This window comes from Hyperolius riggenbachi, chromosome 12 (assembly GCF_040937935.1).
Source record: "Hyperolius riggenbachi isolate aHypRig1 chromosome 12, aHypRig1.pri, whole genome shotgun sequence".
NCBI classification, from domain to species: domain Eukaryota; kingdom Metazoa; phylum Chordata; class Amphibia; order Anura; family Hyperoliidae; genus Hyperolius; species Hyperolius riggenbachi.
The window spans coordinates 186,008,914-186,033,805 of record NC_090657.1 but is presented as its reverse complement, the minus strand read 5'-3'; the positions used below and the strand labels follow the sequence as shown (position 1 = coordinate 186,033,805).

The 24,892-nt window shown below is 44.0% G+C and overlaps 1 protein-coding gene and 1 long non-coding RNA gene across 5 annotated transcripts in view; one reads left to right on the top strand and one right to left on the bottom strand.

The window, feature by feature from the left end:
- Positions 1-24,892, top strand: part of LOC137541205 (formin-H-like) — a 174,937-nt gene that overhangs the window by 98,348 nt on the left and 51,697 nt on the right. For both annotated transcript variants that reach the window (XM_068262386.1, XM_068262387.1), the window contains 5 exons: positions 1,864-2,022; positions 16,725-17,154; positions 19,927-20,086; positions 21,631-21,742; positions 23,096-23,186. In XM_068262386.1, the coding sequence (XP_068118487.1) occupies positions 1,864-2,022; positions 16,725-17,154; positions 19,927-20,086; positions 21,631-21,742; positions 23,096-23,186 (952 nt within the window). The remainder of the gene's footprint in view (positions 1-1,863; positions 2,023-16,724; positions 17,155-19,926; positions 20,087-21,630; positions 21,743-23,095; positions 23,187-24,892) is intronic.
- LOC137541206 (uncharacterized) overlaps positions 1-24,892 on the bottom strand; it is a 426,898-nt gene that overhangs the window by 390,480 nt on the left and 11,526 nt on the right. The window lies entirely within an intron of this gene.

Genomic DNA, 24,892 nt, shown 5'->3' with positions numbered 1-24,892 from the left:
CTGAGTCTACTGATGCATCTTCTGGTCTCTAGACTCTTCTGACACATCTTCTGATCTCCTGAGTCTACTGATGCATCTTCTGGTCTCCAGAGTCTTCTGACATGTCTTCTGACACATCTTCTGATCTCCCTGAGTCTTCTGATGCATCTTTTGGTCTCCAGACTCTTCTGACGTGTCTTCTGACACATCTTCTGATGCATCTTTTTGTCTCCAGAGGCTCCTGACATGTCTTCTGACACATCTTCTGATCTCCTGAGTCTACTGATGCATCTTCTGGCCTCCAGACTCTTCTGACACATCTTCTGATCTCCTGAGTCTACTGATGCATCTTCTGGTCTCCAGAGTCTTCTGACGTGTCTTCTGACACATCTTCTGATCTCCTGAGTCTACTGATGCATCTTTTGGTCTCCAGACTCTTGAGTGTTTTTGGTCTCCAGACTCTTGAGTGTTCTGACTCATCCACAATGCAAATTAGACAGGTGCCTAGGGCCTGAAGATAGTCTAGGGGCCTGGTTTATGCTAACTTCCAAAAAATCTTGTCAAAAAAGCTAGGTGTCCATCAAGCGTGGGACCAAAGTCATTGCTTGCCTAGGGCACCATTTCCCTTTAATCCAACTCTGGACACACAGAGGGGCAAAGGCGGACGGCAAAGGGGGACTGAAGGTGGCACAAGGAGACCAATGGCACTCCAGGCAGTGGCCTGTAATGCCTATGCCTAAAAACGCCCCTGAACGGGAGCATGCATGGCTGCCTTCAACAAGGTCTTGCCAAAGAGGTTCTGAGGGTCCCATTTCTGGAATGACAAGCTCAAGGGGAAAGTGAAAAGCCTACAGGTACAATTTATACAGTGAGGATGCTCATTCGGATTCCGCGGAAATGCAATTTCCGAAATTCTGATCGGAAATTGCATTTCCGCATCGGAATGCGGAAATCGGTAATGCAAGTGCCGTAGGCGGATTTCCGCCGGAAATTTCCGCCGGAAATTCCATCCGACTTTAACATCGATTTTCTCAAAAACTATAAGGTCTTTTTGAAAACTTTTTTTGCATCTTCTTCACAAGATTCAGTTTAATAAACCCTGAAAATCCGCCGACTTTAGCGGTTAATAGCAAAGCCTCCGTAAGTCCTAGAAACACCACATTTTCAGGGTTTATTAAACAGAATCTTCTGAACAAGAAGCAAAAAAAGTTTTCAAAAAGACATTATAGTTTTTGAGAAAATCGATCTTAAAGTCGGGCGGAGTTTACATGATTTCCGGCGGAAATTCCGCATTGGAATGCGGAAATTGATAGCGGAAAGCGGAATCGGTAGTTGGTACATGACGGAATGCGGATTTACCGTGGAATCGGAAATTGGCATTCCGACCATCCCTAGTGAGGTATAAATAAGCACAATGGTTGATTATTGCGCCGCCCTAGAGGACAGTAGCTACCTAATTGCCACTCCAGCAAAAATTGAAGCACATCACAAGTTCTGAATTCCCCAAAATGGGTATTAAAAGGAAAAGAAACACAAGACAAAATGACCAAAAAATAAATATTTTAGTGTTCTCAAAAGGCCTTGAATGGACATGGTTAATGAGATGCTCATAATTCTGGTTTGCATGTGGCTCTCATGCAAATTGTATGCAGATTGGAAACTGGGCCAATCAGATGCATTTCCTGCTGGCACAGTTTCCAGATGCATGCTTTTGCATTAAATTTGCATTGAAGCTGTATTTATTATAATCTCAATAATCGTCTCTAGTCTTGAACTGCTTGTATATTTCATTTGTTTCAGCATTTCACATAAAAATATCATAGTTATTTGTGGAACCTATGAGGATCCCTCGGCCTAATCGATCTTCTCTGCTCTGCATTACAGATATCTGGTGAAGCTGAAGCAGAACGAGCTGATATTATACTGCTCCCAGCATCTGGAACCACAGGGGGTTATTGTCATCCTGGCGGAATGTTCTGTGTCTGCCGGAACACAGAACGCCTCGCCCACCTTCACTGTTCAGTCCAAAGATGACAAGTACATGTGAGTCACGCCGACTGATTAAAAAAAAAAACACTAAAAAGAAAGTATAAGTTTAAGCCCATTTTCAAAACTTTATCATTTAAAGGGGCACTATTCCGAAAAATTGTAAAATTAAAAATATGTGCAAACATAGACACATAAGAAGTACATTTTATTCTGAGTAATATGAGCCAAAGATTACTTTTCTCCTATGTTGCTGTCACTTACAGTAGGTAGTACAATTCTGACAGAAGTGACAGGTTTTGGACTAGTCCATCCCTTCATAGGGGATTCTCAGCAAGGCTTTTATTTTTTATAAAGCTATTCCCTAAAAAGGATTTAAACAATGATGCTGGCCAGCCTCCCTGCGCGCTACACAGTTTTTTGACAGTTGGACAGAGCAACTGCCATTCACTAAGTGCTTTTGAAAATAAATAAATCACTGAGAATTCCCTATGCGGAGATGGACTAGTCCAAAACCTGTCGCTTCTGTCAGATTTCTACTACCTACTGTGACAAGATAGGAGAAAAGTAATTTATGGCTCATTTTACTCTAGAAAAAACACACTTCTTATGTTTATATGTTTGCACATATTTTACATTTTACAATTTTTCGCTATAGTGCTCCTTTAAGTGTGTTTGTATGAGCTTTTAGGCCTGGGATCCACTACATAGCATAAAGCACTATTGCAAACGCTAGCGATTTGTGATAGCGATTTGCAATCGATTTTGGGAGCGATTTTACTGTGTACAATGTACATAATACAATTTGAATGGAAACACTCCCAAAATGCTGCATGTCCTGGGATTATGATTTGCCTTATGGCAATCACTCTAATGGAATCTGTTCCATCCAATTACATTGGCAGAGCATTTAGGGAAATCACTAGCGATTGAAAGGGATCCCTAAACGCTCAAAAAATACTCTAGTGGGTCCCAGCCCTCAGAGAGCATTGTTAATCTGCATTTGAATTCTGGTGAAGATCATAATCGGCTATTTACAATTATAGAACATTTTGTGTACATTTTCGCAATTACGGCCACACAGAATTACAATGTGGACATTGAACTGATTTTCGTATCGTTCATTTGTAATTTTGAGTAATTTTTGCGTAATTTCGTTCCTGAAAGTGTTGAGGAGACTAGTGGGAACAAGGCAAAACATTTTTTTTGAGAAAATCGATTTTAAAAAGGCAAAGGAAGTTTTTTAAGCTCAGAGAAATGAGAGTTTAAAAAACATTTTTCCTTTGAATTTTTAAAATCGACATTACTTTTTTCTTGTTCCCACCATTCTCCATAACATACATAACAATTTTGGTGAAGATAGCATGCTTGGTGGTTTTGTTAGTAACCACTAAAGTTGACATTAAATTACGCAAAAATTACACAAAATTGCAAAATTACAGTTCCTCATTAATTTACAAACTAAAATAATTACAACTTTTCTCCAAAATTTTGCATTACGATTTTTCATCTTATTTGTGAATTACGATGCCAAGTTACGATTATGCAAAATTTGTGCCATCACTATTGAATTCCACTTCAGTTGCATTTGCCTCACATTTTGAAAGAGTTCTCATGGCGCCTTTTAAAGGATACCCAAAGTGACATGTGACATGATGAGATAGACATGTGTATGTACAGTGCCTAGCACACAAATAACTATGCTGTATTCCTTTTTTTATTTCTCTGCCTGAAAGAGTTAAATATCAGGTATGTAAGTGGCTGACTCAATCCTGACTCAGACAGGAAGTGACTACAGTGTGACCCTCACTAATAAGAAATTACCCTTTTTTATCTCTTTTTTGCTCTCAGAAGCCATTTTCTGCTAGGAAAGTGTTTTATGGTTGGAATTTCTTATCAGTGAGGGTCACATTGTAGTCACTTGCTGTCTGAGTCAGGACTTAGTCAGCCACTTACTTACCTGATATTTAACTCTTTCAGGCACAGAAAGAAAAAAGGAACACAGCATAGTTATGTGTGTGCTTGGCACTGTACATACCCATGTCTACCTAATCATGTCATATGTCACCTCAGGTATCCTTTAAGACCTCTTTTCCACGGACTGTTGAACTGTGTGCTCATCAAGAAGTTACCAGGCAGCAGTGAGCAGTTACCAGGCAGCAACAATCAGTTATCAGGCAGCAGTGAGCAGTTGTGAGAGTCATTTCGCTGCCCACCAACAGTCTGTGGAAAAGAGGCCTAACTGGCATTCAAATTCTGCTTGATCGATATTTGCTTAGCATTCTTGAAGAAGTTCTCATAGATAAATGTTAAACGGCATTTGAATTCCACTTGAATTGCATTTGAATTGCATGACCTTTTCAACAGAGAGAGCCTATTTTCCTGTGTTTGAAGTTCTTTTATGGATCAATCACATATTAAGAACTTTTCAAATGTGTCTATTAGAAAAGCAAATTCAACACCCATCAAGTTCAAAGGCAACATGCAACAGATCAGAAGTATAGATGCTAATCATGGGGCTTTATTGCAAATCTTTTGGTGGGGCCCAGACCCTAATTGAATTTGAGCAACAGCAATTTACAATCACATACATGACATACCACAAATTGCGTGCAAACGCAGTGATGAATACCCTGTTTCCCAAATAAATTGTTAGAAATTCCAATATTTCTCCAGCATGGTCTTCTGATGTTGAACACTGAAAATTATTCCTTCTTGGGTGTAAAACTCGGTACACACATGGGACCCACCTCAGTGATGGTTATTGCCTTGGCTGAGAACCTAGTGTGTGAACATCAGCCTCCAACGCCCCTTTATGCTTCGCCGGATGTTCCACCGTGGCTGGTCGACTTGGCCGAGTGCTGGCCAAGGGCATTGTTCTCTCCCTCTCCCCACCACTTCCATTCATTGCTCTATCAGCCTCCCTCCCTCTTCCAACAACAGATGACACCAGACCCTGGGTGAGGCGAGGACTTATGCTGGCATGACAGGTGAGCCACAGTGGGAGGGGGTATATACTTGGGGGGACACCAGCCAGGGGTACCACTGGTCGTTGAGAAATTGGATGCCATTAACACTGCACACCCAATCGACACCATGCCTGATTGATGCCTCTGACTTTGGCCAGAAATAATTGGAAAGATTGAGTCTCCTCTGATTTGATAAAATTATTGGAACAAAAGGTACATGGGCCCACAAAATAAGGTTATGTATGTACACCCTTATGGTGGCCATACATGGTACAATGTTTTCATACAATTTTACCATTTCTATGTAGTATAAGGGTAAATTAAGTGAACATACTGAAAGGATAATTTAGGCAGTTCCCTTATATTACATAGAAATGGTAAGATTGTATGAAAAAATTTTTACCATGTATGGCCACCATTAGGCATCCAGCAATCCTAAACCGTAGTTTTGAAAAGTGCTGGCGATTAGGAGGCAGATGTTTGAAAACCTCACCTGTGTCACACCGCAGTATAGCAAGAAATACGGTGATTTTTACTGTTTGTGCCTTTGCAGTCATATGCAGCTTATCAGAGCTTATCTCTACTAAATCCAGATCAGCCAGCATTTATTAAAAACAAAAGATCTTATGGTAGGAGTGTGCATATGCAAATCATTCCTTTATGTCATTAAAAACCTGGGCATGCGTCCAGAGCTGCCAGCTCCCTTAGCCTATTCATTTTACCAAGCCATATAAATCAGCTTACAGACAGCTAGGCTTTTTCGGCATTCGCAGTACAAGGTATGGATTGATGTGGCGCTACTACGCTAAGACAAAAAAGCCTGAAACAGCTGTCTGCAAGTTGGATTATCAAGCTCTGTAAAATTGATAATCTATGTGTGTCACAGAGCCACTGACAGGGCAGTACCAATAGTCAGTGACTGGACCCCGGCACCCTCCCTGCTAAGTAATGTACATTTAACTGTTTCCAGGCTCCAGCAGGAAAAGCAGCTACAGAGTTAAGGAATTCCACACTGAGGCACACAAATGTTGTGCATTTTGTTTTAGTCACAGAAATTAATTGCAGTGTTCTCCCCAGGCTCTTTTAGCCGGGTGCTCCACCCGGCTAGATTTTGTAACCACCCGGCTGTCATCGGCTCACCTCTTCACCTATTCCTATGCTGTAAGCACAGTTGCCCTGCATTTTCAACTCGCCCCACCCGGCTACTTTTTCATGCCACCCGGCTACTATTTCATGCCACCCGGCTGGAAAAAAATTCTGGGGAGAACACTGAATTGGTCTGTTATCAGCCCATTAATTCACTTGCTATTTAGACCAGGACATACCATGTTTAGCATAGGTAAACAGAAGGAAGATTCACTCCCTTGAGCTAGGTGTTTTGTGTTGGGTATAAGCTAATTGTTTTTCTAATAGCTGAGCAACAGGTCAGATTACAGTGGAGTACAGAGCTTCTACATGTGTGGGGCTGGGACAGACCAGCAGTAACTGTAGCCTTATCACCCTTAAGCCTACAATGACTGAAGCCTGTGTGAGATGATGAAGCACTACACGTTGACAGCAGCAAATACAAGTACATCCAGAATCCTGCTAGCTTGCACCTAATCTGCATTGCTCACTACCTCTATTCTCCTCCCCCTTCTCCTCCCACACTTCTTTTGTAGTTAGGACTACTGATTTAAAGATTATTTCTACCCCCCCATTAATAAATGTTCTCTCATAATTTGTGGTGCTATCCCCCAGGTATTGCAGAATCCTCAGGGTAGCCATGTCCAAAATGTGTCACCGCAGCATTGCCATGTCCCCACAGTCTCCTGAGTACAGTTATGTCTCCCCAGAGTCCCTAGTAAGGCCAGCCTTGACCCCCTTCCCCCTACCCCCATGTGTCTCCTTCATTGCCATTGGCCCCCAGTATCCCTGCATCCAGGCCTGCGCAGGTGCAGTAAGCCTGTCGGGCGAAAATGAAAGTAGCTAGCAGCGGGGAACAGGAGGATTCACGAGCCACTGCGAGGGCACGGGACGGCTACAGGGGGCTGGTAGAAGCCCCAGGTGAGTAAAACTGATTTTTTTTTTTTGCTTAGGCTTAAAAAAGAGTGGTCCAAGGAGAGCAAGAAAAAAAGAAATTCACTTACTTTGGGCTTCCTCCAGCCCCTGGCTACCGACCTGTACCGCAGCTCCATTGGCTTCCGGTCCCATCCGGTGCAGAGGCCGACCTCGCCAGGTCGGCATCTTCCTCCATCTTGCTGCGTTCCACTCTGTGGCTCACGGACGTCATCTGGGCTGTTCTGCGCAGGCGCAGAACTACTGCGCCTGCGCAGTACAGTCCAGATGACGTCAGCGCCACTCTGAAAGCTGTTCGCGAAGGCGCAGTAGGAATCCTGCACTGGAGGGGACCCAGGACTACCAGCGGTGAGCAGAGTAGTGGAGACGGCACAGAACGGCTGGCAGGGGCTGGAGAAAGCCCGAGGTAAGTGGATTTTTTTATTTTTAAACAACTTGGATTTGTCCTTTAAGGATCCTTTTAACCTCCCTGGCGGTACGCAGTTTCTGATGCTGCATATGCGGGAGGATTTTTTCAAGTAAAATTAGGTTAAAATGCTTAAGCTAGCGCTTTGCTAGCTAACTGTGGCCCTTAAGTCCCCCGACACCACTGTGATCCCCCTGATCGCCGCCAGCTTTAGTCGTCGCTATGGCGATGATCGGACATGACGTCATCGACGTCATGCGCAGTCCCAATCCTCCCCATAGCGAAGCCTGGAGCTGATTGGGAGGTTGCGTCATCGCGGGATCCCTGGGGGGTACGTATAACGGCGGTGATCGGGGGAGAGCGGAGGGACTTGGGGGGCATGCTTAGCTAGCAAAGTGCTAGCTTAAGCATATAAAACAAATTTTATTAAAAAAACCTCCAGAGGCCATGCGATCCTCTCCGGCGGCTAGCCCGAGCGTAGGTTGGGTTTACCGCCAGGGAGGTTAAGCATACTTAAAGGGGAACTGAAGAGAGAGGTATATGGAGGCTGTCATGTTTATTTCCTTTTAGACAATACCAGTTGCCTGGCAGCCCTGCTGATCCTCTGCCTCTAATACTATTAGCCATAGCCCCTGAACAAGCATGCAGCAGATCAGGTTTTTCAGTGGTTCAGACTTATAAGTCTGATCTGACAAGACTAGCTGCATGCTTGTTTCTGGTTTTAATCAGATACTACCGCAGAGAAATAGACCAGCAGGGCTGCCAGGCAACTGGTATTGATTAAAAGGAAATAAACATGACAGCCTCCATATACCTCTCTCTTCAGTTCCCCTTTAAAGAGAACCTAAACTGAAAATAAAAAGTCAAAAGAAACATACACAGGTTATACTTACCTCCCATGTAGTCTGCTCATCAATCTCTTTCTCCTCTCCTGGGTCCTGTTTGTCCATGGTGATCGATGGAATTCTCCATCCTCCATTTTGAAAATGGCCATTACCCCATAACAGCTTCCTGGTCAGCACACTGTTAAACTGTTATATCGCCCACTTGAGCCATAGGGAAACATGGACATTACCTTGCACATTCAGTTGTAACTGACAGCAGCTGATCTATAACTGACAGCAACTGGTATATTTCAGTTCTGACAAAATCTTGTCAGAACTGGAAGGATTCACTGTAAGAAGAAAATGGTGAGCTTTTGAGAGGAACTGATAGTGAGGTAAGTATGTACAATTAATTTGCAGCTACATCATGTGTTTATTTTAAATAATTTTACTCAGTTCAGGTTCCCTTTAACAACAGATGCACTAAAGCTTTAAACACAATTTGTTTTTTTTCTTCCTAAAGAATAACAATAACAGCAGAGGTGGCAAAGCTTGTTTCCTCTGAGTGTTTTCTTTACTTTAATAACAGTGTAGATGAGTCGCCTGAAGGATACCACAGTGTATACAGAAGACACCACATATGAAAGAGGAACTATCTCACCGCTGTGTACAAACATCATATCACTCTCTATAGGGCCATTCCTCCCGTGCAATTACCCTGTCAGCTACTGATGGGATCTGAAGCCCCCCCCCCCAGGCATGGAGAGCCCCGTCCCTGCCTCCAAATTGCATCTAGCAACATGTAAATCAATCACTAGATGTGCCAATTGTAAAAGAAAAAAAAATCATTATAAAAAACATTTTTTGCATATAAAAGTGTAAATGAATGCCTGATCTCAATCAGGACCCAGGGATGTAAACAGAGAGGGGACCCCCCCCCCCCCATATATTAAAGGAAACCTAAACTGAGAAGTATATGGATTTTTACTTTAACGTAATACCAGTTGCATGACTCTCCTGCTGATCCTGTGTCTCTAATAATTTTAGCCACAGCCCCTCAACAAGCATGCAGATGAGGTGCTCTGACTGAAGTCAGACTGGATTGGCTGCATGCTTGTTTCAGGTGTGTGATTCAGCCACTGCTGCAGTCAAAGAGATCAGCAGGACTGCCTAGCAACTGGTATTGTTTGAAAGGAAATATCCATATCCCTCTCGGTTAAAGGATACCCGAAGTGACATGTGACGTCATGAGATAGACATGTGTATGTACAGTGCCTAGCACACAAATAACTATGCTGTGTTCCTTTTTTTCTTTCTCTGCCTGAAAGAGTAAAATATCAGGTATGTAAGTGGCTGACTCAGTCCTGACTCAGACAGGAAGTGACTACAGTGTGACCCTCACTGATAAGAAATTCCAACTATAAAACACTTTTCTAGCAGAAAATGGCTTCTGAGAGCAAGAACGAGGTAATAAGGGGAATTTCTTATCAGTGAGGGTCACATGGTAGTCACTTCCTGACTGTCTGAGTCAGAACGGAACTGAGTTAGCCACTTACATACCTGATATTTAACTCTTTCAGACAGAGAAAAGAAAAAAAGGGAACACGGCATAGTTATTTGTGTGCTAGGCACTGTACATACACGTGTCTATCTCATCATGTCACATGTCACCTCGGGTATCCTTCAAAGTTCCCTTTAACCTTCCCTGCCTCCTATACAGAGGACTGTACCTCAGATCAGGTGGTTTTGTGGCTACACTTGTTATAGGTGTGAAAACATGATGGCCACACTTGTTTTATGAACCTTGTGAGATGGTCCATGAAGGGCACCAAGGGTAGGCAAGGGAAGGGGTGTGAATATTGGGGGTCCCATCAAAGTTTTTCTGGGGGGCCCCCTGATTGGTAGTTATGCCACTGATCTGAATAATTGATTTATATCCACAGTTACTCCATATACTTGTTTGTAATAAACAATGATCATCAAACTGGATCCTATTGGCAAGAGAGAGGCAAAATAACTATACTGTCTCCTGCGTCACAACAGAACTCTAGCACCAAGCAGCCTCTGATTGGCTGTTAGTCATGATGACGACACACTATGCTTTTTAGGGGTCCAGGCTGAAAACCAGGAATTGTGGTTCTGTGCCCTTCCTGGTCACACTAACATGGTTGTCCCCTTGCAGAGCTAGTGCATCAGTACATTTTTGTAAGTCTCTCACTTGTCCATGCAACGCGCCCATGCTTCTCAGCAGCCGGCTTCTCTCTACTTCCTGTTTCCCTGTCATGCAGGGAAACAGGAAGTAGAGAAGCATGAATGTGTTGCGTGGACAGGTGAGAGATTTGCAAAAACGTTCCACTGCCCCAGCTCTGCAAGGGGACACAGGAGGGGGGCCCATAGAGAGGGAGGGAGGAATAATGTCGATCCCTCTCCCCAATTCTGCAGGGCATCACCCCTTCCAAACCAGCACCCCTGTCCCAGCGCCTACCCATGTAACCTGCTGCCTGAAGTGCCATGATAGGCCCGCCCCTGCCTGCCTGCAGGGAAGGCGATGCAGCAACCACAGCCCCTTCAAGTCTATCTATCATAAAACATGTTATTATGCCCCTGCTTTGTCTAATTTGTCCTGCTAAGATCTACCTAGAAGATCATGCAAATGGATGGCTCATGCATATCGTTCTGTCTATACGTACGGGTCGTATCCAGGCAGACTGAGACAAATACATAGTGCTGACTCCAGCCATGCAGCTTATTTTAATTGGGTGAATCTGCAATATTTTTTCCTTTGTACGCTTTGGGGAATTCTAATCCTTTTACCAGTAATCATGATAATTAAATTGCCGATACCGCTCGTTCAGCTCAATGTAAACAGAGGTCACAGCAGTCCGCTCCTTGTGACACTTTAACCTTTAGCTATCATAAATCAATTCAACAAAGGAAAATAATCCATAAAATGCCAAAAAAGAGCGTATTTGTCATTTTAAAGCCGTCGGGCGAACTTGGAAATCCCAGTTCAAGTAAATCTGGTCCGAAAAATATTAAGTACAACATAACGGGGCACTGGCAGCAATCTCCATGCTGACCTTTCTTTATAATTCAAGTGGTTCTATACTCATTATGAGTTGCTTCCCTAGCGAGGCACCATTTGTCATCTTTTTGACACCCACCACTGTAAGACTTGGAATTTATATTGCTTCGATTTTAGTGGTTAGTGGCTTCCTACTCATCATGTACTCTTTGCTGGCCTGGGTGAGGGGACACGTTCAAGAGGAACTTGAGCGCAGGATTGAACTTCATCCCAGTCAGTAGCTGATAACCGCTTTCCCACGGGAAATCTTTAACTTTTCTCAAATAGATCATCAGGGCCAGGGGCTTCTATATGGCGGATATTGTGGTGAAACCCCTCCCACAACCATAGCCCTGACAGTTTCCTGTCTGTAAACCTCAAAGCATTGTGGGAAATAATGGCTGTTCCCAACTACCAAGTATGTATGTGTATATATATATATATATATATATATATATATATATATATATATATATACACTTTTCAGCCTATCACGTTGTTTGTGGGTGTTTTTCTAGCTAAGGGCAGCTGTCTGTTTTTCTTCCCTTGTCTGCCAGCAGTAAAGATGATGACCTGCCAGCAGTAAAGATGATGACCAGCATGCTCATAGTGGATCATACAAAATGAACAAATTCCACAGAAAATATCAATCATTTCTTGATCTATCATCTATTTTTTAAACTCTCAATTTGAAATGTATTCATTTGTCTCCCCCCCCCCCCCCCCACTATCTTTTGCTAAAGTTCCTCTTTAAAGATAAACCGTGACCAAGGATTAAACTGCATCCCAATCAGTAGCTGATACCCCCTTTCCCATGAGAAATCTTTACCTTTTCTTAAATGGATCATCAGGGGGCTCTGTATGGCTAATATTGTGTTGAAACCCCTCCCACTGTGTGATGTCAGGACCATGGTGCTGACATCACACTTAGGGAGTCTTGTTACACTGTGGGTAATAACAGCTGTTTCCAACTGCTAAAAAAGCAAGCAGCATCTCCTTCCACTGACACCGCCTGCCAGCAGTAAAAATGTCACCATATGATAAATGTCAGAATGTAAATCAGGGAGAGGAAAGATTTTACAATGGGCAAACACTGACTAAATCATTTATACGTAATTATTGTAAAATGAAGCACTTTTTGTTCTCTACATTATTTTCACTGGAGTTCCTCTTTAAGCCTGTACTGTTTAGCCACTACAACAGTTTGTATACATGACATGCTGGGCTTCTGAGGAAGTGGCTAAAAGCTGCAAAATATGTACGTCAGGCACAAGCACGCCTTCTTTTTATATGCAGCAACCAGTGGTGTAGCTAAGGAGCTGTGGGCCTCGATGCAAGTGTTACATTGGGGCCCCCCAAGCACTCTATACATAACAATTGATACGGCACACCAAAACCTGCCAATGGCAACTACAGTGTCAGAGGTGCAAGAAGGGGATGGAAACAATTTGTTAATGATTACCAATATTAAAAGTATCTATAGAAGTGATTATTATGAGTACAGGACCAATAGAGAGCTAATACTGTAGTTGAGGGAGGGCCCCTCGGGGCCCCTCTGGCCCAAGGGCCCGATGCGGTTGCTACCTCTGCACCCCCTATTGCTACGCCCCTGGGCCAGCAACCCCTCCTCCATGTCATCCCGCTCCCTCGGCCAGAAGTTGCCAAAGGCTCGGGTCTTTGAGTCCTCTCCAGAAATGTAGCCCTGAAAACAACACAATATATATGCCTTAAAGGGATACTGTAGGGGGGTCGGGGGAAAATGAGTTGAACTTACCAGGGGCTTCTAATGGTCCCCCGCAGACATCATGTGCCCGCGCAGTCACTCACCGATGCTCTGGCCCCGCCTCCAGTTCACTTCTGGAATTTCTGACTTTAAAGTCAGAAAACCACTGTGCCTGCGTTGCCGTGCCCTCGATCCCGCTGATGTTACCAGGAGTGTACTGCGCAGACACAGACCATACTGGGCCTGCGCTGTGCGCTCTTAGTGACATCAGCGGGATCGAGGACACGGCAACGCAGGCGCAGTGGTTTTCAGACTTTAAAGTCTGAAATTCCAGAAGTGAACCGGAGGCGGGGCCAGAGCATTGGTGAGTGGCTGCGCGGGCACAGGATGTCTGCGGGGGACAGTTAGAAGCCCCTGGTAAGTTCAACTCATTTTCCCCCGACCCCCCTACAGTATCCCTTTAAAGGAATTTAATTAATCACGGCTGTCTTCGCAGAGGTTCACAATGTAATCCCTACCATAGTCGTAGTCTAATGTCCTACCATATTATTATTATGTGTTTATATAGCACTGACATCTTCTGCAGCACTTTACAGAGTACATAGTCATGTCACTGACTGTCCTCAGAGGAGCTCACAATCTAATCCTACCATAGTCATAGTGTTATATCCTTACCATATCATTACTATATGTATATAATTATATGGGACTTGTATCTAGACATCACAGCATTGACAGCTTCGTTCATTCAGGCGATGGGCCTAACTGTCTGTAGCAGAGAGGAGGAAGTTGATTTTCTCGCAGCCACATTGCAGCCTGATGGGAATCTTAACTTATTTTGCAAAGTTCACAAAGTTCGGCAAATCTGCCTATTTTGTTATGGTGATTAGGATGGGCCAAAACACGGACAATTATTACGAGGGATCTTGATCTTTCACCTGTAAAAAACAAAAAAAAATCCTTTTTTTATAGCTCAGGGTAGCTGGATAACCCCCCAACCCCCACCCTCCCCTCCGCCAACATCTTGCTGAGTCAAATCGTGGCGAATATTCAGTTCCCTAGCCAGAAATATGTGAGCAATTAGCTCAACCTGAAAAGGTCAGATTCAGCACGGGGCCTCCCCATACAGCCCGCACAGCCATCTGATAAGATTTCCTCCTCTAGCTAGATTTATTGCTTTCTGGGAAAATTACTGTGGGTTGGAGTGAATTTTATCAGCCGAGCACATATTTTTTTTTCCCCCTCCCATTAACTATGCAGAAAAGCATAACATGCCCTTTACGGTGCTCCCAATTCAACGGCCACTAATCAAGTGGAAATATTACCTTTTTTGTCTTTTTATTCGGGGCTCAATGGGCCAGAAGAGAGAAAGAGTCTTGCAAAAAGAGAATTATTCTAGGTGCAACTAGAAGTAATGGAGCGAGTGGATTGGAACATTTTTTATGGCTAGTAAAAAGGTTGAACGTTCTTGGACTGTATTGAAACGGCCAGGGCTCTTCTTAAAGAGAACCCGAGGTGGGTTTGAAGAATATTATCTGCATACAGAGGCTGGATCTGCCTATACAGCCCAGCCTCTGTTGCTATCCCAAACCCCCCTAAGGTCCCCCTGCACTCTGCAATCCCTCATAAATCACAGCCACGCTGCTGACAAACAGCTTGTCAGAGCTGGCAGTGTTTATCTCTATAGTGTCAGTCTGCTACTTTCCCCGCCTCCTGCAGAACTCCGGTCCCCGCCTGCATCCCATCCCTCCCTGCTGATTGGAGGGAAGGGATGGGGGCAGGGACCGGAGCTATGCAGGAGGCGGGGGAGCAGCTAAGACTGACACTACAGATGTAAACACAGCCTCACAGCACGGCTGTGATTTATGAGGGATTGCAGAGTGCAGGGGGACCTTAGTGGGGTTTGGGATAGCAACAGAGGCAGGCCTGTATAGGCAGATCCAGCCTCTGTATGCAGATAACATTCTTTAAACACACCTCGGGTACTCTTTAAATAAAGTAATGGTGCAATGCGACATAATCGTAAGGCTTTATATACCTTAGAATATGATATAAACATGTACAGAATAACAAAGTAGTTTCGCATGAGCTTTAACCTTTTGGGGACCAGGTACGTTGAATCAACGTCCAGCAGGTGGTGCTACCGTTCTGACCGGACGTCGATTCAACGTCCGCGCTAACAAACCATCCCAACATGATCATGCACACCGGAGAGGGGAGATTAAGCTGTCATATGACAGCTGGCATCTCCCCTCAGTGATCAGCAGCCATCGCGTATGGCTGCTGATCACGTGATCACTACGATCATCGTCGGATCGTAGTAATCAATTTTACAGCTGTGGCGGTAGGGTGGAAAGAAGAGGATCCACTTACCTTCCTGCCGTTGCCGCGACGATCGGCGCCCCCCACCGTTCTTACCGGCATCTCTGCTCCTTCTGTCGTCAGCACCGAGTCCCGGCTTGATGACGTCATCAAGCCACGACCTGGAACTGAGTGGCAGTAGGAGCTGAGATGCCGGCCGGAGCGGAGGGATCCGCTGCGACTCGTCACTGGAGCCTGGAAGGTGAGTGAAGGCTGCTGCACACGGGGGACACCTGGCCACCATGGGGGGACACTGCCCAGCCAGACCCTGCAAGAATCCGGCTGCCTGACCCCTCAAACGTGCCCCCTCCCTTCTGCAACCCCCCCCCCCTTCTGCAAAAATGCCTGGTCCTGAAGGGGGGGTTAGGTGGCCGGTACCGAAAGGGTTAAAAAGCACAATCGTAGCGCCGGGTGAGGAAAAAAAATGCGCAAAAAAAAAAAATTTTAGATGTGCACAAAACCGTAGGGACTATTTCTACTGGTATACTTTCCATTTTTTCATCTGAATTCGCATATGTAAACTGAATGCGATTTTGAAAAAACATTAATTTTCATGTGTGTTTTGAATGCAAATTTTCGCATCCGATTTGTAATCTCCATAGCAATATAAGATCACTGTGACTACACAGGAAAACAGAAAGAATCCTCTTAGATAAGAAAATGGATGTGGAAATTTTCATCCAAAACGTGAACATTTGCTGCGGATGGGGGACTATTGATGTCCATTAATCTCAATTTGGATGTGGGGCAGTGCGTGGTACGGAAATCTGCAGCATGCAGTTCATATTGTTTCTGCATCACAAAGCTTGTGGACAAATGTATTGTATGGAAACGACTCCATAGAACTGCATTGGTTTCATTGTTAATGTGAAATTTCACATTGTGATTTCACACTAAGTGGAAATGGCCCATTACACTCGCACACACACAGTAGATACACTTACGCACACACACTGTAGAAGCATTGGCATAACTACAATTCATGGGACCCCGCCAGCAAAACTTTGATGGGGTCCCCCAATGCTCACACCCCTTCCCTTGCCTCCCCTTGGTGGCCTTCATGGCCTTGAGGCCCATCTCACACGGGTCATAGAACAAGTGTGGCCAGCATAATCTTCACACCCATTACAAGTGTAGCCACAAAAACACCAGATCTGAAGTATAATCCCCTGTATTGGAGGAACTGAAGGTTAGTAGTTGGGGGGCCCCACAGCTCGGGGACCCCCTGCGATCACAGGGGCTGCTCCCCTCTAGTTATGGCCAATACATAAACAGAATCGCATACCACAAATACTATAAAGGCTGATAAAGTTTAACAAGCTAAGCAATGCATTTCAAATTTTCTTTCTAAAAGATTTCGCATACCCGTCAATGAACACAACAAGGATTTTGGGAAGAGCGTGGACATGAGAGACGACTGGTTGTCGCTGCTTGAGGCACAATGCAGTCAGAGTCAACAAAGTCCATCTCCACACCACAGTATGTATGAAGTATTACACTTCAATCATAATCAGACGGAGCCTCCATCCAGTCCACCAGACCTTGATGAGAAGACCAAGATGGAAAATGTTACTGAATCTTATAATGACTTTGGGTTTGTGCCAATGCCAAAACTTCCAAATGACACAGGCCCGATGAAGGTAATGGTAAAACTTGGAAATGGCTTTATAGAAGATCCATTAATTCCTCCTTGTATTCCCGGGCCTCCACCCTTGCCTACCCCACGACGCCATATCCCTAACCGGACCAAAGCCTTCCACTGGAACGTAGTGCCTCAGGAGAAGGTAACATGCAACTTGTTTTATGAAATAATAAAAGATATAAATCTTTTAGTTATTGTTTAAATTGTTTTCACTGCAGTCATAGAAGTACTTAGAGCCTATAATAGATATCTGTCTATACACTTGAGAGATATTAGAGACCAATATGGATCAAAAATTCCTAAAAGGAACAGTAGGACTCCAGGAACCTAATACGGTGCAGTATTTTCTGAACTTAAAATACTGAAAAGAATGTACAAAATCAGAAAGGTGTAGAAAAGAAATTAGATTGAAGCTGAAAATCAAATCACTAGGCATGTCAAATCTAACCCAAATAAGTTCATCAGTTCTAAAAAATAAAGGTAGACTATCTTGGACTCCTGAAGGATGAGGGAGGGGACTCAATGGTGAACTACCAAAGTAGGGCAGAGCTATTGAATGCTTGCTTTGCTTCTGTCTTCACAAGGGAAATGTTGTATATTACAGATTTGGAAGGGTCCCCATCTTCCAATTTGAATACAGCATTAAATACTTAACGCAGTAAGGAGTTGTGAGGATTCTTGGGAACCTTCGGGGTTCTGTTGATCCCATCACTGTTATCAAGGGGCGAGCAGAACCATGGCTTGGGGTCTAAGCAAGCACGGGTCTTCATCAGCGCTCCCTGCAAATGACAATGAGCCGTCACCCCTAGTGGGTGGCAGACTACTTCGCTGCCTGGTGCTTGCCAGGTCACGACCCCCAGGACTACCGCACCACTGACAGAAAGAGCTAGAATCCCAGCAGGGGTAATGACTGACAGGGTAAGTCCCGAAAATACTGACAGTCAGAGGTAGTCCCTGGGAAGGGAACTGACAGGCTAGGAACCCGGGAGGGAACGGGCAGGCTGGAGGAAACCCAGGGAAGCTGCAGGTGACTGGAGAGCTCCCTGAGGGAACTGGCTGACTGAGGGAAACCCAGGGAAGCTGCAGGTGACTGTAGAGCTTCAGGAGGGAACTGGCAGCCTGAGGGAAACCCAGGGAAGCAGTATAACTGACAGGCAGGGATCCTGTGTTAGGCTGCAGGCTGACAGGCAACTGACAGGCAGGCAGGTATAGCAACAGGGATTAGCCAAAGGGATGTCCTGGAAGGGAGATCCTGGTCGAGAGAAAGCCAACAGGGAGGAGAACCAGGAAAGGGGGAAACAGTGGCGGAACGCTGTGGCTGTGACCAGGGATGCAATAGCATCCATCTGTGAGAGTGCAGGGTTGAAATACCCTGCCTCTCAATTAAGGAGGGTGCAGTACCGCCTCCAGCTACTGCAATAAAGAGGGAGCTAGCACACGCCATAAAGGATTACTTCCTATCTCTTCTGCCTAGCAATAGAGGGACCAGGAAGAAGGTTGGGCTGACGTCTCTCCGCCATTACAGGATGGAAATGGAGGAGCTGTTGGGACCCCGCGGCTGGAGTGTAACGAGTGACCATTTCAGGAGAACCAGCACAGGAGCGAGGCGAGGTGAGTAACAGGCAAACATTACAGGAGTGTAGGCAAGAATAAAAAACTGATAAGGCACCTGGCCCGGATGGCAATACATCCTCTGGTGATACTTCATAAACCCCTTTTTTTCGAACTATAAGGCACACTTTTTCTCCCCCAGAAGTGGGGAGAAAAAGTAATTGCATCTTATAATCCGAATACAGGGAGTCCTCGATTTACGAATGCCTGCCAATACGGCCCACCCCAATGTCGGGGACTCTCTGTATTGTCCTGTGTCCTCCTTTGTCCCTCTGTGTCATCCTCTGCTCTGCCCCCCCTCCTTTCCCATGCATTGTTAAAAGCAGTGGCAACATGTGTCTCCCAATCCATCCAACCCGCTGTGATCAGAGACCTTACCTCTCGTCATTACACACAACCTGGATCAGGTGAAACGTGCTGCCACTGCTTTTGACTATGCATGGGGGAGCGGAGAAGCAGAGGAGGACACAGGGATAAAAAAGGATGCAGGGGGCACGCAGGAGGACACGGGGACAAACAGGGCACAAAGAAGGGCAAAGAAGGACATGGGACAAATGAAGACACAGCGGACACAAAGGGGGATGGAGGGGGACACAAGATTACACAAAGGGTACAGAGGAAGACACAAGGGGGATAGAGGCGGGAACATGGGAGACAGAGAAGGATACAAGGGGGAAAGAGAAGGGTGCAAGGGAGACAGAGGAGGACATTGCCGGACACAAGAAGGACACGGGGGGAGGGGGGGGGGTGGAAACAAGAGGTACAAGGGGAACATTATAATTGGGGGGAGAACATTTACAAGATGCCCCTGCACATTCGATGCACCAGGTTTAGTATAATTTAATTCCCTGGTGTTTGTCCTCTAAACCTGGGTGTGTCTTATACTCTTATAGTCCGAAAAATACCATAGCTATATATAATACTGTGTGAATATATATATATATATATATATATATATATATATATATACACATACATACATATATTATATATATATATATATATATATATATATATATATATATATATATATATATATATATGCACACACAGAATGTACTGTATTATCAACTGTATTATCAATCAATTAATTAACTTCCAGCTAATTGATGGATAGCTAGTGGCCGGGATGGTCAATAAAATGAAAATAATTCCAAGTTCATGCAAATTTAATGCTAATATTGTGCAAATGTATGCAATGCAGCAATGGACCAATCCAATGCACCTGAAAATGCTAAGTGGGGACAGTATGCGTTGTTGATGCTGAGAAATTAGATTCATCTATAATATTTTTTGTTTATAGATCAGTAAATCCATCTGGGGACAGAGCTCTCTTCAGAAGAAAATTGATAAGCAAAGAATTTTACAACAGTTTCCGGCCAGCGATTTGTCCCCTGCTGGAGAATCTGACATCTCGAAGGTTCAGAACATCCTTCTCAATAGAAAAGTTGCACATAATTTTAGTAAGTATTACCTGACCTCCAAGGATCAGTGTGCAACATGAAATGCATTTATTTAGGTGTCAAAGTAAAGCCTCTTCTGACCTTTGGGCTTTTGGAAAGGATATAGGCAAAAATAGAGGCAAGTTTATTTTAGCGACAAAAACAGTGCAAAATGCACTTCCTTGGGAGAAATCACAACCCAAACAACCTTCTCGTGATTGAACATATTACTACCCTAGTAACCTGGTGGTGATTGGGCATATTACTACTTTAGTAATCTGCTGCTGATTGGACATATAACTACCCTGGTAACCTGGTGGTGATTGGACATATTACTACCCTAATAACCTGGTGGTGATTGGGCATATTACTATCCTGGTAACCTGGCAGTGATTGGTCATATTACTACCATAGTAACCTGGTGGCGATTAAACATATTACTACCTTAATAACCTGGTGGTGATTGGGCATATTAATACCCCGGTAACCTGGGGGTGATTGGACATATTACTACCCTGGTGGTGATTGGATATATTACTACTTTAGTAATCTGCTGGTGATTGGACATATTACTACCCTGGTAACCTGGTGGTGATTAAACATTTTACTACTCTAGTAACCTGGTGATGATTGGACATATTACTACCCTAGTAACCTGGTCTTGATTGGAAATATTACTACCCTAGTAACCTGGTGGTGATTGGAAATATTACTACCCTAGTAAACTGGTGGTGATTGGACATATTACTACCATAGTAATGTGGTGGTGATTGGACATATTACTACCCTAGTAACCTGGTCTTGATTGGAAATATTACTACCCTAGTAACCTGGTCGTGATTGGAAATATTACTACCCTAGTAAACTGGTGGTGATTGGACATATTACTACCATAGTAACCTGGTGGTGATTGGACATATTACTACCCTGCACCCAGACCTCCCGGCACCTTACAATCACTTGATCCAATGTTGTCAATAAATACTACACTATATTAGCTATCTTTAGGCCCACTATCCCATTATTTTTGTCAAAGCATTCTCTGAGGCCCTATTCACAGTGGTCAGTTGCATTGTAGAATAATGCTGCATGTTAACTCACTGTCTATTCAATTCTATGGGCCTGTTCACAGTAACGGATCACGTTTTTCTAACTCACTGCACGCAGGCTTTATAAAGTCTATGGACAGTCTCCATTGCAGTTCACTCTCATTATAATGCATACGTTATGCAACTGACCACTCTGAACCAAGCTTTATTCATTTAGCGCTAGTTCACATCGCATCAGTTGCGTTGCAGAATACTTCTGCATGTGAACTTGCTGCCCATACAATTTTATGGGCCAGTTCACAGTACTGCATTGTAACTGATCACGTTATGCTAACTTGCTGCATGCAGGCTTTGTATTAAGGTCCATGTCCAGTCTCCATTGGAGTTCCCCCTCTTTAGAACGTGTGCATTATGCAGCGGACCACTGTGAATCCAGCTTCAGTTTTTGAAAAATCTTGTCTTATAATCATGTTTTATGCATTTTGACTGTATTAATAACACAATTACTTTCTCTAGATATAGTTCTGAAAAAGTTTCACATGGAGCCAGAACAGCTGAGAGAGAAATTACTGATTATACGAGAAAGTGATGGTGGACTATCAGACGAACACCTGACCAATCTCAGAAGGTAACTTAGACTATAATTTCATTATTAATATTGATATACAACACTAACATATTCCGTGGCACTGTATATAATATACTGTAGACAATGGTGGCATTAATTAGGATTCCCGCTCCGGGCCGCCGTAAACTCAAGCAGGGTCGGATTTGGACATTTTACATTCCAATGACCACTGTCATCCAACCCCCCCTTGTCCTGTGCACCACCTGTCCTGTGTGCTCTCCCTGACCCATTTGTTCCTCTGGTCCTGTGCTCTCATGTTGTGGTCCTTCCATCCTGTGTACTACCCTGGCCCTGCCCCCCCCCATTCTGTGCTATGCTTGAGGGGGGGGGGGGGGGAGCACCGCACAGGATGGGGGAAGCGGAGGACTAGTGCTCCACTGCTTTCCCCTGTGGCAGCAGGGTGACCGCAGACTTTGTTTGTGACTTCTATGGCTTACATGTTTGGTAGTTTAACTGCCTTAGTGTGCCATCCTGCTGCCCGCCCCTTGCTTCCTGGTATCCTAGGCCATGGCCTTTGTGGCCTTGCCTCAAATCCAACCATGGAATCAGGAGTAAGACGTAATTCAGCTTTCAGCTATTGCTGGCTGCGAAGAAGAGGAGGGTCCCATCCAGCCGCGGTGTGGTCAAGGTATACGTAAGAAGTCTCTGGAGCATCCAGAGGCTTCCCGCTTGTTAGGTACGTATCTACCTATCATTTTGTTTATTACACAAAGTAAATATGGATTTTTCTCTCGTAATATTACACGAATGACGACAGGGACAGCAGAATGTGAATATTTTTACTACAGTCACTCTTTAAATAGGTGGTCCCGTGATCAGAAGCAGAAGTAAGATGAGAACGTCCTTCTGATTGGCCATTAAGGATTACTTCCTATCTCTTCTGCAAGCTAATCTTACTTCTCGCCTCTAAGCCTTTAGATGTTTTGCTCTGTTTCTCCTTGTTTGTGGTTTATTCTTGTTCCGAGCTATGCTTTTATCACAATATTTTCCAAACAGTGTAATTATGTAGCTGTTTTGTCGGGTCCCCTGCATGGCAGGAAACATAGATCTGCTGTCTCTTCCAATTTGCTACCTCCCATAATAGTCGTCCTCCGCTATGTTTGCTGTCAATCTTCCTTAGGATGAACCAGGATTCTTTTCTGCAGCTATATTAATGTTTTATTGTAGAACCATGTTTTCCTGTATATTTTATGCACCCGTCAGACAGTCCCTCTCCAAGCGGCTGTGCTGGTGATGGATTTTATGAGCTTCGTATATATTGGAGATGTTGTTAGTGATTGGTGGAGGATGCGGGCAAGTCTGCAACTTTTATACAGAGAGCAAACGTGACTTTTCTTGTGCTCCATGTTTCAGGTATGTCCCCACTGCAAAGGATGTTGACATGTACCTCCGTTACAAAGGTCCCACGTCTGAGATGCATATTGTGGACCAGTTCATGCTGCAGGTAAATTTTAATGACATTATAACCAAAAAATAAAATGGAATTCAAGTAGGTTTAAGTTCAACGCGATACCTTTTTGTGCCCTGTAAAAATTGTTCTCACTGGAACAGTCAAACTTCTTTGGTTCAGACGAGAAGGTTCTAGAAACCAGGTTCAGTGTTAGGGCAGAAAATCTGGGGCATTTCCCTAAATCTCCTCCCACTGTGCCCCGAATGTCAGGGCACATAGTACCATGAATCAGTAGCGGCAATCATTGTGTTTGTGGTTAGCTCTTGAAATAAAGTGCATGCATTCTTGTAGCAAAGAACTCCTCTTTGTAGAATGTTTGTGGCACAACTCCCATCCGTGTTGAGCCATGTTTTTTTCTCAGCAGTTGCTTGGTCTCCCCAACGTGAAGATCTTTGCACCTGTCTCATTAATGCCACTGCTGAGGAAGCAGATTCAACTTGCAAAACGCGTAGTGTAATAAATATTTTTTCCAGTAGTTGTTATACGACTGTATCATTCTTCTTGAAAGGCCAATCTATCCCTCTTATTTTTAACCTTTTAATGTATTCTATAATTCTGGACACCTCCCTTGAAAAAGTTTATAATTTGCACCTTAGTTTTAAGATTGTATTTATTTAGTTTCTTTCCTTGGTTGAGAGTCTATCTGTTAGCACTCCCAACACCGAGGAACTGGATCATCTGGAGAAAAAACACTGGAGGTGGATACCCAGCCCGAGCAGACGTGGGAATGTTCCGAATGCATTGAAGGTAGTTGCCTGTAATTGCAACCCACAAACCACCACACCTGCTACATCTAGACTAGAAAGAGGAACTTAACTGTATATAACTTCAGGAATAAAATTTCTTATCTTCAAAATATTGATTTATAAATGATTTACTCAATGTTTGCTCGTTGTAAAATCTTACCTCACCCTTACCACAATTTATTTTCTGGGAAGGGATAGTGAGCAGGAACATCACATGATCTCCCAGAGTGCTCGGGGCAGAAGGCTGCATGACATCATAGCCTAGGCTAAACATCACTGGGAGGGCGGAGCTACATGCATATCCTGAGCCTTCCCAGCAGAAAAGTTGCCAGCATTTCTGATAAATGTAAGAAAGTGAATTCTTGGAATACATTGAGCTCTCTCTACTAGCAGAAAATATAGGAACTCAAAGCAGAAGTCCTCTGTTATTGTCTCACAATGCCCCCAAGTGACATGTGGCCAATACACATTATAGCAGTACTAATTAGAAGCAAGGAAGTGTAAAAATTAGAAATAAAAAATGTGCTAAAATACATTTTTTATTTTACCACCAGTAAATTTTGCTGCACAGCTCTGATAATCATTATAATAAATGCATTGTCTATGTTGTTGAATTGTTTTCTTTACACCATTACGGTAAGAAAAACTAATTCTATTTTTACTGCCATCCTCATTGGCTGTTGGGGGCATATTTTATAAGTTCCCTCTTGGCCCTGATTATGCCTCTGCACACAGCAGAGATAGCCCATAAAACAAAAGGTATTAGAAAGAAACCTTGTCGCTGAAAGGGGATTTTCGACCTGCACAATGAGGAGCTAAACAAAGAGTTTTCCGACAAGATAAAGAGCTGAATGGATTCATAACGCGAGTTCATTACGGAGTGTCTTTGTCGCCGCACGCTACTTCCTCTTCGCATCCAGGCAAGTGATGGAACATCTGTGTACAGGGGGGAGT